General features: G+C 39.1%; 2 protein-coding genes across 5 annotated transcripts; one reads left to right on the forward strand and one right to left on the reverse strand.

Annotated features, from left to right (window-relative positions):
- Positions 1-334: 334 nt before the first annotated feature.
- Positions 335-5883, reverse strand: LOC113541574 (zinc finger protein 883). 3 transcript variants are annotated; one of them, XM_026938634.3, is made up of 2 exons: positions 5734-5883; positions 335-4162 (listed from the first exon to the last, which is right to left on the reverse strand). In XM_026938634.3, exon 2 carries the CDS (start codon positions 4064-4066, stop codon positions 2654-2656), a length of 1413 nt encoding a protein of 470 aa, XP_026794435.1. In that variant the 5' UTR covers positions 4067-4162; positions 5734-5883; the 3' UTR covers positions 335-2653. The 3 variants fall into 3 exon arrangements, with proteins under 3 accessions (XP_026794435.1, XP_026794451.1, XP_026794443.1); XM_026938650.3 differs by lacking the exon at positions 5734-5883 and adding an exon at positions 5445-5705; XM_026938642.3 differs by lacking the exon at positions 5734-5883 and adding an exon at positions 4388-5410.
- Positions 5884-5949: 66 nt separating this feature from the next.
- Positions 5950-22261, forward strand: timm23b (translocase of inner mitochondrial membrane 23 homolog b (yeast)). Of its 2 annotated transcripts, none has more exons than XM_026938663.3 (8): positions 5950-6215; positions 6383-6542; positions 7773-7831; positions 7954-8047; positions 8576-8660; positions 14082-14140; positions 14918-15028; positions 20930-22261. In XM_026938663.3, exons 2-8 carry the CDS (start codon positions 6413-6415, stop codon positions 21040-21042), a joined length of 651 nt encoding a protein of 216 aa, XP_026794464.1. In that variant the 5' UTR covers positions 5950-6215; positions 6383-6412; the 3' UTR covers positions 21043-22261. The 2 variants fall into 2 exon arrangements, with proteins under 2 accessions (XP_026794464.1, XP_034158673.1); XM_034302782.2 differs by lacking the exon at positions 5950-6215 and adding an exon at positions 6293-6313.
- Positions 22262-22944: the final 683 nt, after the last annotated feature.

The raw sequence follows: 22944 nt of genomic DNA on the forward strand, positions 1-22944 counted from the left end.
TGATCAATTTAATCCTTATTTACAATTTACTATATTTCAAAATGACATTGTACAACATCTTGCAGTAATTCATTTCTGGCATTGGGTCACCTTTTTAGTATGTTATTTGCATAAAAATGTAAATATGAATGAATTGATGAATGAAGATTTAAGTATCATACACATTTTTTTTCCTAAGAGTGCCTGATGGTTAGTTATTTGAGCAGCTGTTTCAGGAGCACACACACACACACACACACACCTACTTTCCACCAAACCACAAGGTAAATATTTGTTTGCTAAAATACAGTTTAAAAAATATACATATATTGAGAACTATGAAATGTAGACACACTGCTTGAACCAATGGTTTATTACAAAATTGCAAGACAGAAAATTCATAAATTGTCTTCTAATGGCAAACACAACACAAAAACGTACACCTCTTATATTAGATGTAGGTCCGCTGCATCAAAAAAATGAGACAACGACAGCGGTTAAAAACAGAAGGTAATGATATGGACATGACCCATAATGGGGAGAAAAGTGCAGAAAACAAGGAGAAACCTGTTTACTGCAGAAGAAAGTTGGAGGCAAGAAGAGACTAATAAGATTAAATGAATGTTTTTACTAAGGGAATTTGACCCTCAGCTTCAAGGTGAACAGAGGAACTATTTCAAAACAAACAAACGAAGAAAAATCGGAGTACCAAGCATATTTATATTTTTCCTTTGTTTTTTCCCCCCATAGCAAACACCAATCCGAGTCCAAGATCAGAGCTGTGCTTGATTTGTGCAACTCAACACCTCCGAAAGATTCATAGTTCAAACAAGCAATGGCTTTAAAACAGCTTAAAAACAGGTTAGTCATTGCTATTTAACCTCAGTTTGAACAATAAATGGTTAAGCAGGTCAAGTTGATGTGAACATTGAAGAGTACAGAGAAAACGCTGTTGAGGTGCATGGCCGAGAGAGAACCAATCAGTGTGTACAGTGCGTGTGTACAGTTGCTTCCTAAAAGCTTTGGTGGTGCTCAGTCACTGACAGCATCATAGAGTGAATATAACTTTGTGAAATGAATGCTAACTATACTTCTCTTATAAATCAAATATTTGAAACAGGTGTGAAGATTACTGGGTGGGTTTTTAATAAAAAAAAAAAATAAAAAAAAAAAAAAAATAAAAAAAAAGCATTAGTATTCTAAACTTTCAATCTAGCATGGCCCAGTTTTTGCTCTCTGTAACATTTAATTCCAAATTTGTAGGTATGTAGTGCTTGGTTTGTTTTTTTTGTTTTTGTTCAATCAATAGTGCAATGCCTGGTGAAATATGAAATCCCCTGGTTATTTCATAAATTATTCAAAGTTATTATTCACAAATCATTCACACATTATAACTTTTTCTTCATGGCATTTTTCATTTTTACATATTTATATGAAACATATTTAAAATGTATATATATTTTGGTGAGTATATTCTCTCAATATATTCAACATGCACACACACGCACGCTAATTTATATGAAGTCACCATTTTTGAACGCATTCCTGTTGATGGCTGCACCACAATTTGCAGTTCTGCATAACCCATACGGATTTCATAGTTTTGACAAATGGACAAGTAACCTTTCAGAACTTTCGCGCTTTAATCAATCAGACGAAGGAAGAACAGTACTAGAGAACCGAGCACTGTGCAGAGCAAAATCTGTCTCCAAATTTGATTTGTCAAACATGGAGAAAAAAAGAAAAAAAATTCTTTCAAGAAGGCTTGTCTACTTGGCAGGTCAGAACACACAACCAATTCTCCAAATATTAAGTCAACATTTAAATTTGAACCAACGAATACAAGTCACTGAGTGTATGGATCTTTTAATAAAACCAGTTGCCAAAAGAAAAGCTGAAATACGAGGAGATTAGATGATTATATCTGTTGGTCTAAGGTAAAGGGAGGAGAGGTGACAGGATCTCTGGTCAAAAAAAAGGTCAAATTGTTGAATTTTGTCTAGACATCAAACCTCAAACCCATCCTTTAACAACTTTCTCAGTGTTTTTTGGGGAGCTGCTAGCCACACCAATTACAATAGGCCCACTAACAGCAACGCTGGGTTCCAATTATTCTTTACTATTTTTAATCCTACAGTCTTTTCTATTAAGTACTTCATTTTGTTTTCAGGTGTGTTTAGTGCAAGCATCCAAAATATGTAACACCTGCAATGCTAATGTCAATTTTTTTTGTTATGAATGACTACAAATAAAAAGGTAGACATAAATAACACTACAGAACTGGCAAAACTATTACCCTGCCATTAAATTAACTGTCCCTAACCATGACCAAAAAGGGAATGTCAACAAAAATGTACAAATCTTTTATACTTTACATTGCCAAAGATGGCCTGAACATCCTCTAACATCACCCCACCAAAAAAATGAATCAAATGGAAAAAAAAAAAAAAAAAAAAAAAAAAAAAATTATTATTATTATTATATTGACGCCTATTGCTGACAACACACAGCCAGCGACATCACACCCACTTCACAATGAGAGCAATGCCAAATTATCTGTCCTTTAACAAAATAAGAAAAGGTTGGGGAAAAATAAAGGAAAGTGGGGGTGGGACACAAAAGTAAGGACTTTTCCATAAGCTGTGCTTGGACAGTCCTGGAAGGTGAGGGTCTCTCACTCAGACTCAGACTCCAGAGGTGCACTCTCGTCGATCATCTCACGTTTACATTGTTTAGGCGCCTGCTTTAACCCAGAGTGGACCTTCTTGTGGCGCGAGAAGCTAGATGAGTGAACGAAGGTCTTCCCACAGTGCTGGCACTCATAGAGCTTGCCAGAGGCATGCGTCTGCTGGTGCTGCTTCAGGTTGGACAAGCGCACAAAGGTCTTCTTGCAAACATTGCAGGTGTAGCACCTGTCACCAGCGTGCGGTTGCTCGAACTTGGCGAGGGCGACGCCACAGCCCGAATACGGCTGGTCATCATCGGCCATTGGCAGCCTTTTCTTGCCTCCTTTGCGGCGCTTGTTCTTCTTACACAGCGTGTAGTAATTGGGTTTGTCACGCGAGCAGAGCTTTAGGCGGATCTTCAGGTCTGAGGACTTGTCCAGTGTGTCTCTGCCCTGCGCGTAGGAGTTGAGCAGCTGCCGCACATGAGACACTTGGTGCTTGGACAGATTGGTGGATGTGCTGAACACCATGTCGCATTGTGTGCACTGATACTGCTTCTCTCCCACAGCAAATTTGCTTTCTGTTTGCTGTGACTTCTTCTTCTTTGATCCACGGCCAGACGGGCGGTTCTGATGGGTTACGATGGGCACCGATGTGGGTGTCGTGTATAGTGGCTTCAGCTTTTTGTCCAGGCCTTTTTTATGGATCAGCCTGTGGCGCGAAAGGCTCGAGCTGTGGTTGAACGACTTGCCGCACGCATTGCACGTGTGCAGTCTCTTGATTTTGTGGCACTTCTTATGGATTGCCAGGAGCCGCTTGCCGTTGCATCGCACGCCACATAAGTTGCACTGCAGGAGCTTTTTGCCGTCCTCTGATTTGCCGCTCACTTTAGAGAGAGGTGAGGTGGAATTGGCCAAATGGTCACCTGTAGAGTGTAGGTGCAGGTGGCGAGCCAGACTGGACGAGTGGCTGTAGCTCTTGCCACAGATGTGGCAGTTGTACGGCCTGTTTCTCGAATGGGAGCCCCCTTTATCCCAATCACTGTCTGAGCCATCGTCGTCCTCTTCCTCCTCCTCCTCCCCAAGCTGGGTGCTCACAAGCACTGTGTGCTCGTCCACATCTGACACACTCCTTACCTCCTCCTCCTGTGAGGCGATCAGGCCAGTTTCTGTGTCCTCGCACTCCGCATACACAGCCTCATATGGGACAAAGAACCGCTCATCGGACTCCGTTTTAACCAGCTGGTCAGACGGGAAGCTCTCGTCCGATTCCCTTTTCACGCAGGATAGAGTAAATTTAGAGCCAACCTCAGCCCACTTGACCACATACTCAATGGGCTGGGTATCGAGTTCTACTGTGATAAAGTCCGCACCAAGAGCGTCTGGTTCAGATGAAATTAACTCAGTTCCTGTATCCTCCATCAGGCCTGTCCTTTAATGGTCCAGTCTTGTCGAAATCTTGAGTTAAGCAATGCAGTTCTCTCGATATCACAGCCTCAATTCACACCTCAGTCATTCCTAGCAGAAAAAAAATAAAGACAAATAAAAAATGCCTATATTAATCATAGCAGGAATATAATAATCAGCACATTAAAGAGCTAAACTGTCGTTTCTCATAAATTGGCCCTGACATATACTACATTGCAAGCAGAAAGAGGAAAAGCCACAGGATTAAATACAGGATGTAGACAAACAAAAGGCTCAAACTGCAGTCAATGCAAGTAAACATGATCATTTTAATACCTTGGACGAGTTGAGGAAGGTCACTGTGACTAGGGTTACGCAGTTCACTGTAACGCTTAGGGTTTAATCAAGCTTTAAAGATTAAATCTAAGGTTTAAAGACAACGTTAAAGCCGAGCACGGGCTCCACAAGTCACGCTGAAGTCGAGTGTAAAGCGAAAGCGACTGCCTCTGGAAGAAAGCGAGAGGTTATTTCCTCATTGCGCGGGGCCTCGGCGCCTCCGTCTATCCTTCCTGCCGCGTCCACAGCGCTCAGCACGCGCACACACACACGCACGCGACGTGCTTCATCATCGCCATCATCCCGCAGCTCCGATTATACAGCGACATGTCAGAAGCCCGCGTTAGCGAAGGCAAAGAAGCAAACAAAGCATTGCAGTGCCATACAGGAAATACAACAGAGGGAAGACGCGACGCGCGGTGCATTATGGGTAGCCCGGATTAAAAGGGCTGTTCGGCGACACACTCGGAAAGGCAGCCAAAGTGTCCGCAATAATACCGTTTTATCGGACATGGTGCACACTGACAACACGGTTAGTGCGAAAACACCAAGCGGGCGCGTAAATAATCTCCCAAACCATCACGCTGACCTTGTCAGGAGAGACAATCCTCTCACAGCACATCTTTCTGGCCTGGGTTCAATCGGCCCGCCATAAACTGCGCTCAACCCCACACACACACACACACACACACACACACACACATACACAAGTGTGCTCCTGATCACACCTCGACACATTCCCATCGACCAAATGTCCACCGATTCCACACCACAGGCCTGTATGAAGGTGCTTCCCGCAGTGTTAAGCGCATTAGAGGGCTCTGCTTGTGCGCTGTACTGAGAGCTGGGCTTCACACACTGCTCATGTCTGTGTGTGTGTGTGTGTGTGTGTGTGTGTGTGTGCGCGTGGAGACTGAGGACAGACCCGCAGCCGACACACTACCATCAGCCTACACCAAACACTGCACTCCATGGCGCGCTGTGTGCGTTAATCCCAGCCTGTCTTTCAGCACCGAGCCCGTTTACACACGCTCCCATTTATTACATGAGCACTCACCGAGCCAGACACAGAACCGCCTTAAAGCAGGACGGATTGCAGAGCTAGAGCCCAGGGCCAGTGCGCTCCCACGCCACGGCTGCCTGAGGAAGCACACACTGAGTGCAGATGGAAATTCACTACAGAAACTGGAAACCAGGCGGCCGCATTACACGTAAACGCGGCGAGGACATCATGTTTTCCCCTCACTGTACAATGCCGATTAGACGGTTTGTCCTGCAATATGGCTGTAAAGCTTTTCTGGGAAGGCTAGAAAGACAATGTAGTAACTAGAATTGAAAGTCATTACCGAGCATCTGCCCTGAAAAAGAGCCGTTTTTGGTCCTCGCAGTAATCTGACTGTTCGCTTCTGCCGCACCTCTGCCAGATCATAAACGATGTCGTCATGACTGTCAATTTAGCCGTTTTTTCGCCTCACATCGCTGATCTTAGTACAATGAGCATCGACGGCAACGCGATATGATTTGCCTGCTGTGTTTACGTGAATCCGTCTGCGCCTTGTCTAGGGATCTGGCCAGAAAATAGACTTTCTGTCGTAAAGACTGTCGTGAACGTCGCATGGAACTCCTCTCAAAGCAATTATAATGCACGCCTTGATACATGCGTGTAAATCTGCGTTTAATTAATATGCACAGATAATTTAATTCACCTGCTTGTATTGCAAGCAATATTATTTCTGGTTTTATAACATTATTCTGGGACGATAGAAGGTTGCTTTACGGCAAACGAGGGGATTGGCAGCTGTGACAGCTGTCTTGAAGGCTGAAATTGGTAATTCTGTACATTGATCATTTGAAACTTGTTTGTTTGTTATTGTCCACATTTTTAAGCTTCCGGATTGTCTCAGTGACGCTGTACAGGGAAGGAAGGTAAGGAAGTACTTGCTTGCCATGTGACCTCGCCAGACTCAGTTGTTGTTGCGTGGTTTGTTTTGCCAGGTTTGAGTACAGGGGAGCAAACACGGGGAGATGGATAAGGAGCCTGCAGGATCGTCTAACCCGGGCTCAGGCGGAGCAGAAAGAGGAGGAAGAGGCTTTGGCAGTTTATTCAGATCTACAGGTCCGGTTTATTCAAATTCAGAGCTCGCCGGTGTGCCTTGTAAGTAAATCAAGTCTGGTTATAGTGTCTGATATCGTCATTTCCGGAGCACCTTTGGGCATATTTATAATTTCATAGTTCTCCAAAAATCACAATTTTACATTGTTGCTACAGATGTCAGGATTTCACAAAAACACTTAATTATGAACTGTGATCAAGGCTTTAAATAGTCATTCATTCATTCATTTTCAGTATATATATATATATATATATATATATATATATATATATATATATATATATATATATTTATTTTTTTATTTTTTTTTTTTATCCTGGTCAGGGATGTGGTGGATCCAGAGCATACCCCAAGAACACTTGGCATGAGGCAGGAGTACACCCTGGATGAGAAGCCAGTTTATCACTGGACACTGTTCACACACATGCTTTCAGACCTCTCAGATACATCAATCCACTTACAGGCATGTTTTTGGAGCTGGGAGGAAACCAGACAACCCTGAGGAAACCCACACAGATATGAAGAGAACACATGCAAACTAAATACAGACAGTAAGCCAAGCTGAACTGGGAGGTAGCAACACTATCTGCTGCGCCACTGTGCTGCCCAGCTTTAAGTATGCTTATTTTTAAATAACGGCTTGCACATGCTTGAGTTTTCTATCAAAAGGGGGCTAAATAACATACGATAAAACACTCTTGTAATTTTATGAATTTGCATATGCTTTGCGTGCATACCAATCCTGCAGTGACAAATAAATCATCTTGATTGACTTAAATGTTAGCCAACCTATTGGCATGTGCCTTGTATGAGTTTTACATGATTACCTGTTCGTGAATATGACAGTTACACCTGGCTCCCAGTTAAATTTCTGTTCAGCTAGACAGTGAACGCTACGGGCTGTAGTAGTTACAGCGAAGGGCGAACAAACAGAAACATACTACAATTCTATGAGAAAGAAATTGACAATGTCTTAGCATTTAGAATTTGTGCCAAAGAGACTACAAAAGCTATAACACTTTGGAGCATTGAAACCTACACAAACCCTCTATCAGATAGCGGACCGAGGCATGGTGCCTTCGGTGATAGACTAGCATTTCATCCAGGGTTTATTGTCACCTCATGCCCAGTGTCCCTGGGATTGGCTCCAGATTCACCGTGACCCTGATGACTTACTGAAGACGTATTAATGAACTTCCTGGGTGAGTGGATGGATGGATGGATGGATGGCAATGTGCATTGAGGAATAACCCATGGTGCTCTTTTCACAGTGTCTGGTATGAGCTCTCTCTCACCTTATCTCAATGTTGACCCCAAATATCTTATTCAGGTGAGATATTAAGACCCCTGTGTTTCTAGGGGCCCAGAAACTACAATATTTATTATACCGATATGTCTTCTGGGGAGCTGGACACGATTACTTATGTTATTACAAACATAAATGCTCTCCAGGATGCAGATGAGTTCATTTTGCCCACTGGTGCCAACAAGACAAGAGGACGCTTTGAGTTGGCTTTCTTCACCATTGGCTCATGCTGTATAACAGGTAGGCTTTCTTTAGATTTTTCACTTTTCTTTTACTCTTCCCAAGTCTTCAATATGTCTGTAGCTGGGGCTGAGTGTTTGCACACCTGAGTGGTGATGCATTAGAGAGATAAATACATACTTTTATCTCTCATAAGGGAAATTCTATTGTTACACCTATCAGATAGAAAATAAGTAGAAAATAGAGTGGCAAATGCCATAAATACAGTCAAAGTAAAACTATGAAAGTTGTAGCTCAGTAGTACTACTGTGCTAAGATATTTAAAATGCCTTAGTTACTATTGAGTGGCAATAATGATAAACAGATTTACAAGAGTACACAATTTCTAGACATACACGTATAATAAAAAATGCAGCGCATTGCAAAGTTTTAAGTAAAATGAGATTATCCACAGTTATCTTGAAGAATCAGCATCACACATATATTACAAGCATCTTCCTACTCTACCATTGGCTAATTCAGTCTCCTTCCTTTGCTTATTCACTGGTGTTGAGAAATGTGCTATGATTTGAGCTGTTTGACACTCAGGTGCACTGTTTGGAGCCATCAATGGATTACGAATGGGACTGTCTGAAACTAGGAATATGGCCTGGTCTAAACCTCGTAATGTGCAGTGAGTACCATTACAATATTCATTAATTCCTGTGAAAACAGATTGTTTTAAATAATTGACATTCTGATAAACGTAAATCATAAATACTTTCAGCTTCTCAGGCTTTCTTTTGAACAAAAATTTGCTCATTAATATTTTTAAATTTATCTTTAGTGATTTAGCAGATGCTTGTAACCAAAGCGACTTACAAAACATACTTCAATAGTCAACACTGATTCGTTAAATAGACTAAGCATTGCCTTTGCTTAGATTTAGATTGACTTCAGACAACAGTCCTTCATCACATCCTGTTTCATTGTTTACTACGCAGCAACTGCACAAATACACTGCAGTTACTCTTAGGATTTTTCTCCTAGGTTTCTATTTGCATAAAATTCCTTCTTATTTACTTAATAATAAACATCTTTATTATATCCAGCCACAAGAGGTCAGTATTTACCATGGGTTTGATGTTAGGGACCATGAATGTGAGAAGGCCACGCCCTACTTTTGAGGAATTTGTAGTCATTTGTCATTTGTAGTGACTCATGGCTTATAATTCTCATGCTTTCTCAGACATTTCAGTTTGTAGCTTTTTTCCAGGTTCTAGTACAGTCACTATAGGTGTTATATAATATATAAGATTATATATCTTATTATCTTATCTTATATAATATATTATTATATATCTTAAAAACTATATGTCCCATAAGCACATTCTTCCAAGCTTCTCTAGCATTATCTACCAAATCTGCATCTGATTTAAATTAGCAGCTTAACAGGTTGACAGACAGCCTGGAAGTGTGTGTGTGTGTGTGTGTGTGTGTGTGTGTGTGTGTGTGTGTGTGTGCGTGTGTGCGTGCATGCGCTTGTGGGGACAGTGCAAATAGACAAACTTTTTAGGTTGACCGATACATTATATCCCGAGGTCTCGTATAATAATAATAATAATAATAATAATAATAATAATAATAATCTGTAAGTTGCTTTGGGCAACTTGCAATTAAGGGCATTTGTTAAATGCTGTAAATGTAAATAATATTGGGGCAAATTATTACACACACTTACAGAAGTTCGGGTGCTGTGTTACTGATTTATAATTTTTTTAGTTTTTTAAAATCCCTAATGCTTGAATGGATTCATGATGCGTTTCCTCTGAATAACAAATACAGTAGACAGAGAAAAGTTGTAACCCTTTTATTAAAAAAAAAAAAAAACACTAAACTTAGGGTTCTGTCATCTGTCCTTTTGTGGAAGCTGTACTTTGATTAGACAATGTGTGCTTAGTCTTTCAACCTTTAGTTCCTCCTCCAAACACATTTTAGAGGAAAATAATGATAGAGTAAGTAATCCACTTTGTTCACGTTCATTACACTTGTGACTGAGTCCGTATTTATTATGGAAGTGTCACCAAAACGGGTTTTGTTACAGTTATAAGTTCCAGATTTATAATATAGGACTACTGTAACAAATGAGCATGAACAATGAACATGGGCTATGTTAACACCAAGACCCCCCTAACCCATCTTGGTAACCTATGTTATTCAAAACACTAGATGTATTATAAAATATAGGCTACAGGACACCGACCAAGTTTGGATGTTTGCTTGAATTATTTATGTATTTAGGGACGCTGCAGTGATTGCGAGATGTATTTGCTGCTATTGTTCACTTTCTCGCAAGAAGTTTTAAAATGCTGCTACTTACACTTCCGCATTTGTAACACAGGACTGTGAAAACAGGTCTATTAAACACAAATATGAATTCAGAGTTTAGAATGTTTACATACACACGCACTGGTATAAAAGTGTATTTAAAGCAGATCTACATCAGCATTTTTGTGAGACCTTGAAGGGTGTAAACTAGAGCTATTAATTTAACGTTATTATCTGTTGTGCCACTTAAAACCAACAGCCTAGGCTCTGAAACGACAGTAGGCCTGTTTATAGGAAAGGTTTATAGTAGGCCTGACATTTATAGGAAAAAAAAGTCATGTCATGTTCTGCTATTACTAACATGTGATTGGTTGACAACAAAATTAAAACAACAAATTTATGCCATCACCGTTTCTACGGCTGTGTGGCATCCACTCAAAATCGACTGAATTCAATTCAGTTTTATTTGTGTACCGCTTTTAACAATGGACATTGTCACAAAGCAGAAATATATAAATTCAGGATATACATTTTAAATTTATCAAATTAAAATCAAATGTATCAAACTTCTCAACTGAACTGTACAGGTCAGCTCACACAGTGATTTTATTTAATATATTTCCTCATCCCTCCTGAAATAAATTCTTGGCCACTCCCAACACCCAACATGTTTCTAAATCGTTTTTAGATGAGGGTCTGACTTGTGTAAGGAGCAGCAGATAGTAGTTTATTTTAACCCAAGTTTCTGTTTCACAGCGCTGCGCAGTGGCGTGTGCAGAACGCAGGCAGTCGCTGCAGGTGCGGATCTGCTTTGCACGCTAGATAGTGTGAAAATGTTCAGTGGTAGTGTACTACCATCCATTTTGATATTTAGGGGTCCATGAAGCACTCACCCACTGAGCCCTATTGTACTTGTTAGGATTATAATTCTTCTTCTTCTACTTATTATTATTATTATTATTATTATTATTATTATTATTATTATTTATGTATTTTCTTCTGCCATAAAATGAATCATGCCAACCAAACTATAAGTCGTAGGGACATGAAACTTGGTCAGTAGGTACAGTAGTACTCCCTTTCGCTGCTCAGGCGATCGGCCTAATGGTGGCGCTGTAGCGCAGGGATTTACTTTTTAGTCCATAAACTGTGAGTCTTACACACATAATTCTTTTTACCACTGATTTCTTGGTTTCTCCCAAGCAAAAAAGCCTCAGAAACCATGTAGCTCTTTGCTAATTTGCATAACATGGAAACCTACATTTGAGAACTAGTCCTAGGATTTTGGGCCAATCTTCGCTAACTTGATGTCAAACTACTCACCCTATTGCAAACCTCAATAAATATCAAAAACATGTTGACATTTGTAAACACTATGGCAATGACTTGTCAGTCAACAGGGAAGTGCCTTATTTACAAGGCACAAACAGTTGCAACTCATGAGTCCTTGCATGCATTTGCACAAAACCTGAAAGGCATATACAGGAAGTGATTCTGAAGTTTTGGAAACATCTCGCAAGTCTTGGAAACCATTTGCTGCTGCAAATGGTGAGGATGGCCCCACACAGACAGCCTAAAGTTACATGAGATTATTGTGGATGGTACCACTTAGAAACCATGAAGATGGCTTTGGACTCAGTTGATATGAACGGTTTTGCTACGATGGCTTAGGACTACAATTGCTTTGATAGCTTTAGGACTGCATTTGCCACCAACAGTTTTGCACTCAAGTCTCCATCAGTGAACAGTTGATAGCTTCAACAAAATAATCTTTATGTGTAAACTATAATGAACTTTCATGGTTACCCAATTGCACTTTTTGACCATGTAATACACAGTTATAGAAGGGAATTATTTATAATCGCACTATCTGGTGTCACCCAGATGAGGATTGGTTCCCTTTTGAGTCTGGTTCCTCTCAACGTTTCTTCCTCATATCATCTCAGCGAGTTTTTCCTTGCCACTGTCGGGATAAATTCATAAATTTAAAATTTATATCCTTAATTTATTTATTTCTGTAAAGCTGCTTTGTGACAATGTCCATTGTTAAAAGCGCTATACAAATAAAATTGAATTGAATTGAAAGTTTGGGGTGGGGTCATTCATAGGTGGTGGAGCTAAGGTCAGAAAACTGTTTCTCAGGAACCCTAAGTCCTGTTGAGCTGAAATTTAGTAAGGTGCATCTACAGTATGTACCAATGTGTAAGTGGATTTTTAATGATGACCTAATTAATTATAAAATATGGCTGCCATTGGCCAGTAAGCTTTCAGCAGGCATTTGACAGGGTTGACATTGAGCTATCGTCATGAGACTTGTATGGTAAGTTCAGGCACTGACCCGCTGGTAATTGATCGAATCTCACACAAACTGGACACAAAAACAAGCATATTTCTTGGAAGATAAATAAAGAAAGAAGTTTCTTTTTTTTAGCTTGATTTTATTGCTGTAGAAAACTATAGAACATTGACTTTTGGACCATTTAGCTACACTCACTCAAATTTTTGATCATTTGCGTAATATGCAAAACCTATTTTTGCAAACTAGTCCAAGGATTTTTGGTCACATTACTGATGTCAAAATACTCGGGAGAGGGCTGTGATTGGTCATATGGATTTGAACCAAACAGGAAATGCATGTTTAGTACAAGGTTCTTAGAACATCTGCAAAAGGTCTGCTCACTATGTAAAACTGTAAAATGTTTGGTGATTTTATGCGTAGCGATGTTAAACACACTAGCGAGCTCTGTCTCTCTTAAAACTTTCCTCCACCATCATGACTATTGTCATGGGCTGTGTCTCAATTCAAAAACTGACCTTACATTCAGAAGTATCTACTAATCAAGAAAATCCAGACAAATAGAGATGGTAATTTCTTCCCACATCCCGAATCATTTCACTTTAGCCAAGTGCCACAGTGACAATCTAAAACAATTATTTGGGCCTTTTGATGCATCTTTCTTTCCTTTCTTTCTTTCTTTCTTTATTATTATTATTATTATTATTGAATATTTTCCCAGTATGAATACTTGCTGATTTTGAAACAAATTTTATCCATCACGAGAAAAAGGGCTTAATGTATTCAGTGTATATTTTTCACACGTATTCATAAAACATGTATGCATAAGCCATAATTCTAATTGTATATTTTTGTATGGCATTGTAGAATTTAAAAGAGAAAGATGAGGCATCCAAAAATAATATTTTCATCCCTAGTGTAAATATGTTTCCATGTAGCCTGTGGGAACAGTATACAGCACAGTAACTTTACTGACAACATAGACATACAGTGACGCAATGAGGTAAAAAAGAACGTGTCTGGCATTCAATTATCTGTTTGAACAGCTGTGTGCAGCTGTTCGAGTGCAGCTGTGTGTGCAGACAGTGTTTGTTTCCTCACAGAGCAATCAAGTGAACATGACTATATATAAATCCGATTATATGCAGTCATGTGCCTGCACAAGGTGGACCAAAGTCTGCCTGTGTTGCCTCATCAAATCTAATCAAAGAAAATATTGGGATGGTAGAGACATTGTGATTAAAATGTACACTTTAAAGGTCTGAGCAGTTACCTCAAATATTTAAATGTTTTTACATGTTTACATAGAATTGAATAAATAGTCCTGTCAGTTTAGTTTCATATGATACCGTGTGAAACAAAAGCAAATCCCAAGCATATCCCTACATTCACTCAAGTCATTTGTGACTTCAGTTGACTCTTATTACTGCTTATCCTATGTCCATTTTTACATCCATATTTCTGATGGAAGGACATTACTTTCTCCTGTAGAATATTAAATCTGGTGACCCGTCAGGGAGCTACATGGGCGAACACTCTGGGCTCAGTGGGTGAGTACTTCAGTTACTGTCCATATGATACTGTTTACATCACAAGTCAATTCCCCACATATTGTGTTTTAAGATATTCATCCATTCATTCATTCATTCATTCATTCTTCAGTATCTGTCTTATCTGGGTCGGGGGTGTGGTGGATCTCAGGAACACTGGACAACATTGCAGGGCACCATGCGCACACACATTCACACACTCGTTCACACCTAGGCACAATTTAGAGTAGCTAGTCCAGCTACCTAGCTGCATGTTTTGTTGGTTACTGTATCACGTTAAAGGTGGGAAAAGATCTGATGATTTATCTTGGTTTCATTTTTTACATCACAAAAACATGCAGGTTTAACAGGGATGTGTGGACCTTTTATGTCCACTGTACTTAATGGGAAAAGTTTAATCTAATTTTCAATTAGATTAACGGTAAATGGTAAAAATGCTAACTGTGTTAATTAAGTGAGTTCTATAATGCTGGTTGTATAGACCTACAGCCTGGATAAATATGTTTTCCTTCCTCATGTTAATGTAGTTTTGTATTTTCTGTCCGTTCTTTTCTTTCTGTCCATATGGTTTATCTCATGATTCATGACTCATTTATCTAATGACCATCCGTACATAGAAGCAGTGGAACAGATTGACTAGATGAAATCATAGTCCCGAATTGTACTGTGTAATGTTGCCCTGTACAAAAGCAAACACCATGAAATATTTGGAATAATAACTAAATTAATAATTAGTATTTTTCCAGAACAAAGCTAACATTACGTCTATATGCACAGCTCTATTATACAGTGTATTTGGTGTGATCGTCGAAAAAACCAGAGGAGCAGAGGATGATCTCAACACCCTGGCTGCTGGCATAATGACTGGTGTCCTCTACAAATCCCCAGGTAAGAAAACAAGTGGACATTTGTAAAAGAAACAATTTCCTGCCAGGAAAAATACAGAATCGAACAAGGCAGAGAATAAAAAAGGTGGTACAAAGCAATGATTGAGGCATTGTGTAGTTGTGTATGAGTAATTGATAGGTATTTCCCTGGTATTAATATTTCCTTGATATGCTGCACCCCTGAACTGGAACAAGTTTCATTTATTCTGGAAAAAAGTAGAGTGTGGAAAATGGAAGAAAGATTTGTATTTGTTATGTCATGCAGTCACAGAGGGCCTTTGTTGTTAAATAGTCACAAGTGCTTTTAGAACTGTGAATTCCCTGCATAGACAGTTTTTTTTTTCCAGGAAGTTGCACATCGTGTGTGTGTGTGTGTGTGTGTGTTTGTGAGAGAGAGAGAGAAATACTTGGGGGTTTTGTGAAATTAGGTAAATGTTTTTACATTGCTAGGGGGAAACACTATGGCAAAACATGTGCTAAAATCTTCCCAATTACACTTGATGAAGTTTATCTGAGGAATTGTAGTGTGGAACAGTAGCAGCTGGTAGTTTTTAAAATAGGGGAAGCACAGCTGTTATGGACATATACAGTCTCCTCTGAAATTCTTATGTTGTTTTGAAATTCAATTCTATTGTTTTTGCTATACACTGAAGACAACTGGTTTTGAGATCAAAAGATGAGTATGAGATGATGGATCATAATTTAGCTTTCATTTCCTGATATTTACATCTAGATGTGTTATACAACTTAGAATATGGCACCTTTGGTAGCAGACCACCCAATTTTTAGGTGAGCAAAACATTGGAACATATAGTCTTAAAGTAAATAACATTTAATATTTGTTTGCATATCATTTGCTTGCAGTAGCTGAATCAAGCCAGCGATCCACTGACATCACCAAACTGTTGCATTCTTCTTTTGTGATGCTTTTCCAGCTTGTACTGCAGCTTCTTTCAGTTGTTGTTTGTTTTGGTGGGTTTCTTTTTTCAGTCTCCTCTTCAGGAGGTGAAATGCTGCTCAACTGGGTTAAGGTCTAGTGATTGACTTGACCAGTCTAAAACCTTCCACCTGTTTTTTCCCCATGATGAAGTCCTTTGTTGTGTTGGCAGTGTGTTTTGGGTCATTGTCTTGCTGTATGATGAAGGTCCTCCCAATAAGATTGAATGCATTTCTCTGTAAACTGGGAGACAGAATGTTTCTATTGACTTCTGAATTCATTCTGCTGCTACCATCATGAGTTACATCATCAATAATGATTAGTGAGATTAGTGAGCCCATTCCAGAAGCAGGCATGCACGCCCAAGTCATGACGCTACCTCCACCATGCTTGACTGATGAGCTTGTATGTTTTGGATCCTGAGTAGATCCTTTCTTTCTCCACAGTTTGGCCTTTCCTTCACTTTGGTAGAGGTTAATCTTGGTTCCAGAACGTTTGTGGCTCATCTCTGTATTTCTTTGTGAGTTCTAATCTGACTTTCTGATTCTTACTGCTGATGAGTGGTTTGCAGTATGGCCTATATATCTCAGCTCTTGAAGTCTTCTTCAAACGGTAGATTGTGATACCTTCACCCCTGCCCTGTGGAGGTTGTTGGTGATGTCACTGACTGTTGCTTTTGGGTTTTTCTTCACAGCTCTCACAATGATTTCATCATCATCTGCTGTTGTTTTCCTTGGCTGATCTGTTCGATGTCTGGTTGTTAGTACATCAGTGGTTTCTCTCTTTTCAGGATATTCCAAATTGTCGCATTGGCTATGCCCACTACTTGTGCACTGGCTGTGATCAATTTTCACTCTTTTCTCAGCTTCAAAATGGCTGGCTTTTCTCATAGATAGCGCTCTGGTCTTCATGTTGGTTTATCCTTTTTAACAACAACTGCAGTCTTCACAGGCAAAACCCAGAGCTCAAACCAAGAGTAGCCATTCAGAGCTATTAACTGTGTAAACAGTCAATCTAACAGGCCACTCCTGGGCAACCAGAACCACCTGTTACTCACATGTTCCAATATTTTTGATCACTTGAAAAATGGGTAGGTTCAAGTACCATGTTGTAAGTTGTTCAACACACACACACCAATCAGCCATAACATTAAAACCACCTGCCTAATAGTGTGTAGGTCCCCCTTGTACCGCCAAAACAGCCCATCGAGGCATGGACTCCACAATACCTCTGAAGGTGTGCTGTGGTATCTGGCACCAAGATGTCAGCAGCAGGTAATTTAAGTATATATATATATATATATATATGTGTGTGTGTGTGTGTGTATATATGTATATATATATATATATATATATATATATATATATATATATATATATATATATATATATATATATATACACACACTGCCCGGCCAAAAAAAAAAGTCGCACACATTAATATATATATCTCATTGAACCACCTTTAGCTTTATGCCACTCTTTCAAAAACTTCATACAACGTCACAACATTTATTTCCATTCAGAGTTGCATGAATTTTTTGCCAAGATCTTGTACTGATGATGGGAGAGTCGAACCACTCCATAAAGTCTTTTCCAGCACATCCCAAAGACAGCACATTTTGGGGTTAAGGTCAGGACTCTGTGGTGGCCAATTCATGTGTGAAAATGATTCCTCATGCTTTCTTGAGCTATTCTTTCACAATCTGAGCCCTGATTTTATGCCCATGCCATCAGGGAAAAATAAAATCCATTGATGTGATAACCTGGTCATTCAGTACATTAAGGTAGTCAGCTGACTTCATTTTATTGCCCCATAACATTGCTGAGCCTAGACCTGTCCAACTGAAGCAACCCCAGATCATAACACTGCCTCCAGAGGCTTGTACAGTGGCCACTATGCATGATAGATGCATCGCTTCATGTGCTTCCTTCTTACCCTGACACACCCATCACTAAGGAAGAGGGTAAATCTGGACCTATCAAACCACATGACCTTTTTCCATTGCTCCAGAGTCCAATCTTTATGCTCCCTAGCAAACTGAAGCCTTTTCTCCTGATTAGTCTCACTAACAAGTGGGGTTTTTTTTTATGGCCACCCACTGTTTAGTACCAATCCTGTGAGTTCTCATCACATTGTGAGTGTGGAAATGCTCTTAATTTCACTGTTAAACTTAGCCGTGAGTTCTACTGTCTATTTTTTACGATTTGACTTCACCAAGCATTTAAGTGATCTCTGATCATGGTCAGTCAGGATCTTTTTCCAACCAAATTTTTTCCATGAAGTTGACAGTTCACCACTATCCTTCCAGTAATGCATCAGACGGTTCTTAACCCAATTCCAGTTATTTCAGCAATCTCCTTGGTTGTTTTCTTTGCTTGATGCAGGCCACTAATTTGACCCTTCTGAAACACAGTAACATCTTTTCCATGAGCGTGGGATACGTCTTCCAACAAGGTTGTTAAAGAAATGAGAAGCTACTAACTGCATCAGTTAGGGTTAAAAGAATTGTTATCAGCTGAAACACATCAATCACTATAGTAATTATCCAATCAACAGCTCTTAAGTATTTGCTGATATAAATCCAAATGGTGACTTTTTTTTTTTTTGGCCGGGCAGTGTGTACATATATATATATATATATATATATATATATATATATATATATACACACACACACACACACACACACACACACACACACACATATATATATATATATATATATATAAAGGGTTGGTGTGGCTGCAGATTTTGACTTTTACGCCTGGTCTTTTTATGCATCTTTTATCCGAATTGTATCCTGATAAGATTTTTACCCCATGCATTTACACTTGTACTTGGATGTCTCTGCAGTTAGACAGACTGAAATCTGATTACTATTTAATATAATTAAATTTTAATTTTTATATGAAGCAGTGAGGTGCAGAGATGATTAATAACAGAGTTATTATTATTCAGGTTTTACTGTAGTTAGTGAAGCCCAGGGTCATTTCAGGGAAGCTTTGCTTCTTAGAAGTCACTAGAAAGCAATCACGCTGTTATGCACAGGGGAATAAAGCCAGCTAATTTTTGCCAGTCAGCTGAACGGAGAGGCCAAAGTTCCGTCATGAGCACCACAAACAGTGCAGCGGATCTTTGACCTCATTGACTGCTGCAGTCAGCCCGTGCTTTATCACACATTCACTGACAGTTTCAAGTTCACTTTTTGCTCTCACATCCCGTTTAAAACAGCGTGAATTGTTTTGTTTTTCCTAGTAAAGGGAGGAAACCTGTAGAAAGTACAGTAGTTAAGCTGTTAAGCCCTTTTTATAAGCTCCTCAAAGTTTTTTTTTTTTTTACAAATAACATCGAGGTCAAAGTCTCTTAGTGCAAGTGATGAATACTTGGAACATTTCTTTGTTTTTGACATCAGATGACAGCTGAGTAAACAGACGTGCAGGTGAAATACAGGGCCATGGAGAGGTGGTGAACTATCGATTAGTTAGTACAGAAACATTTTGGGGGCTTGAGGGAGGTGTACTAATGTTAAAAAAATTTGATTCTATATTTAATGTAGATTTAGAGTAACTTGAGGAGAATTTGGGGAAATGGAGGCTGCTGTTTGTTGTTTAGAACACACTTTATTGTTAAGGGAGTTTATAAACTCTTTAACATTCCTCTAGTTTAGACCTGTGTAGACCTAGATCACTGATCTGCTGCCAAATGGTAAGGGTTTTACATCCAAATAAATACAATACCAAAAGAGTAAATGTATTGAGTACCAAACATTTATATTCCATTTTTAGTCATTCTATGTAAGATTGAGTTTGTTGTTAGCAGACATGATTTGCTGTATAACTGACTGTGTGCACTCTCCAGGTCCAGCGCTAATGGTTGCCCAGAATTAGGGATAGAATATGTAAAGGCTTGAAGGCATTACGTAGCTCTTGGATCATCCTACAGTTATCAGGACTCCCCCAGTGGCGGGTGTGGAGCGCATGAAGCGCTACTTGAGAACTTTATCAGTCCAGACTGTATCCTGCTGCACTTAAGTAGATTAAGAACTCTTAAGAGTATAGCTGGTTAAACTCTTCTCCTGCACCTCTGATGCTGGTGTTGGAGATTTTCAAGGCACTGAATCCATTTGAAAGGCCACAGCTATCCAGTGAACACTTCACCAAATAGCCAAGAATGTTGTTCCTCTTTCAGCGGCTCCCGTTAGGGGTCACCACAGTGGGTCATTGGTCCACATATTTGATTTGGCACAGTTTTTATGCCGGATGCCCTTGCCCCTGATGCAACCCTCCCCAATTTGATCCGGGCTTGGGACCGGCACTGAGAGCACACTGTTGCACGCAACCCCAGTGGCTGGGGTTGGTTCCCTGGCTGGGAATCAAACCCAGGCCACAGTGGAGAGAGCTATGGCCTAACCACTAGTCCTCCAGGGACCCACCAAATAGCCAAGAATATTACTCTAAAACTAGACGTTGATTAACTTTTTAGCCGTGACAGCAATGTGGCCTGACTGAAGGTAGTTGTGTTAAATCTTAATAGTCTTAAACCATGAACTCTGTTAGTTATGGTACTTCTTTGTGTTTCCAATACCTGGTTTTATTTTTATGCCTCTGCCACTAGTTGTTGAAAGCATTATTTTTTGGGGGGTTGTCTGTCCATGTGTTCACCCAAAATTCTAGTTCGCACGATATCTCAAAAACGAATGTTTGGATGTTAGCTTTTGGAATTGATCCAAACATGTCAAGGTCACAGCAGGGTCAAATGTCAGAAATATTTTCCAAATAGCTTTTTCCTATTATATTTTGAAGGGTATTTGAGGCATACAAATTAGTAACAAGAAGGAGTGGAGGTATCTCTGTTGACGCTACTGACATTGAGTTCTCCTTGTTAGAAATAATCGTCTATTAAAATAGTCAACATCCTGGCGTAATCCTTCAAATACAGTGGTGTATTTGTATTGTTTTGCAGGGGGTCTGCGTGGAGCAGTTCGAGGAGGTGTGATCGGCTTTGCATTATCGGGACTGTATGCCTTGTACAATAACTGGGACCATCTGAAAGGCAGCTCCCCCACTCGCTACTGAGAAAAGAGGGACAAGAGTGGACATTTTTCACAGTTAGATGTCATGGCCTGGTTTATTGTTCAATCCTACAAAACCACTGTTTCATTATGATTCTCTGCCTCTGAGATTTTATCAAGATTAAAATGTTCACTTAATGCTAATTTTCACATAATTTTCACTTAATGCACATGCTGCATTTCCATTAACTCTAAACAGCTGATTTGTGTGTGATTTCTGTTCTTGATGGATTTATGTCTTTTTCCATGGGGTACATAAAATTGAGTGCAAAACTTTCTTTGAAAATGAAGAAACCAACAATGCAAGTCGAGAATAAGAAAATAAATTATTATATGAATATGTAATGTAGATTTGTATATAAACTGAAGCTTGGTGGCACTGTACATTTTTAATATTTCACCCAGAAACCACAACTGTGTTGTGTTCTATGGTTCACTATTTTACAAAATGAATGGGTGTTTTTGTTCCTAACTTAGTGAACTGTTGTACTTTGTCTTTAAGACTTGTTATAATTACATGTAATAATAACTGACTTCTTTTTAATTTCTCTGAATTGCTAATATGCTAATAAATACAAAAGAGCCTGTTTTATATAATGTATGGAGTCTAATATCAGTAATAATTATCCCACATTCTCAAAAAATATAGTCAAATGGATGCTAATTTGTTGATCAAATATTCCACCCCATTAAAAATACAGGCTTGTGATAAATCAAGGAGAAAATGACTAACATTTCTACTACTGTTAATTGGCTTTGACAGTCAGATGCACTTGATTTTATAGACATGACTGCAGTGTACAGACAATTTATGTGACCTTCTGCCAAGTTTTCAATCTTCTAATGGCTTTCTGTATCAGCACAACAGGTAATGAGGAAATTGCCTTGATATGATAAACTAAGCACAGTGCGTTGTAAGCATAAAATTACAAATGACACTAAATGATACAATTACAATGACACTAAGGCATGTTCACCCAGATAAAGTATTTGTAATAATTACAGAGAATAAAGTATGTTATATTTAATTGGACATTGACACTGTGTTTGCATGACTGAAGTCCAAGTGTATTTACATCTACGGTGTAAGCCATGATTCAGACCTTTTTGAGGCTATTACAGGGACCAATGATTGATCACTAGACAGCTGTCTGTATTTTGTCATGTGTCATGTGAAGTCATGTTGACACAAGTCATGTCATTAAAAACCTAAGTTAATTCCAGATGTTACGTTTGTGTCTGAAGTCTGTTGCTGTTGTCTTTCAGTGTGGGTACAAAATTCATGTCAGTGCCTCAGAATCAGGTATCAGATGCGTCCAAATCATCAGATATGTCAGAATTGACTATTATAGTGGTACACAACCTTTTTTTTTAACTGAGTTACAACATACAGTGAGGGGAAATGAGTATTCAGACACGTTTGTTTATTTACTATACTTCCAGTGCATATATCCACTTCAAATTCACACATACGTCTGACTTATGAACAAAAAATTATGTATTCATAACCATAAACAAATATATGTTTAAAAAAACTAAACTGATAGGGAAAAAAGTATTTGGACACCACAAATGACCAACATTAGTTGTTGGCAATTACAGCTTCAAAGCATCTACGTTAAGAAATCACTTTGTTCTTGCAGAATTGCTTTAGTTTTGGCCCATTCCAGCACCTCTTGTGTGTGTGTGTATATATATATATATATATATATATATATATATATAAGGTAGAGAAAATATTGCACCATTTTTTGTGAACTCTAAGACTGTCATGTGTGAAATTCCCAGGAGATCAGCAGTTTCTGAAATACTCAAACCAGCCCATCTGGCAACAAGCTCTTGACCTGTATCGAAATGATTTCTTGCAGTGCTGCTTGAGCAGGTGTACAGGTGTTCCTATTAAAGT

Source organism: Pangasianodon hypophthalmus, chromosome 3 (assembly GCF_027358585.1).
Source record: "Pangasianodon hypophthalmus isolate fPanHyp1 chromosome 3, fPanHyp1.pri, whole genome shotgun sequence".
Lineage (NCBI taxonomy): Eukaryota > Metazoa > Chordata > Actinopteri > Siluriformes > Pangasiidae > Pangasianodon > Pangasianodon hypophthalmus.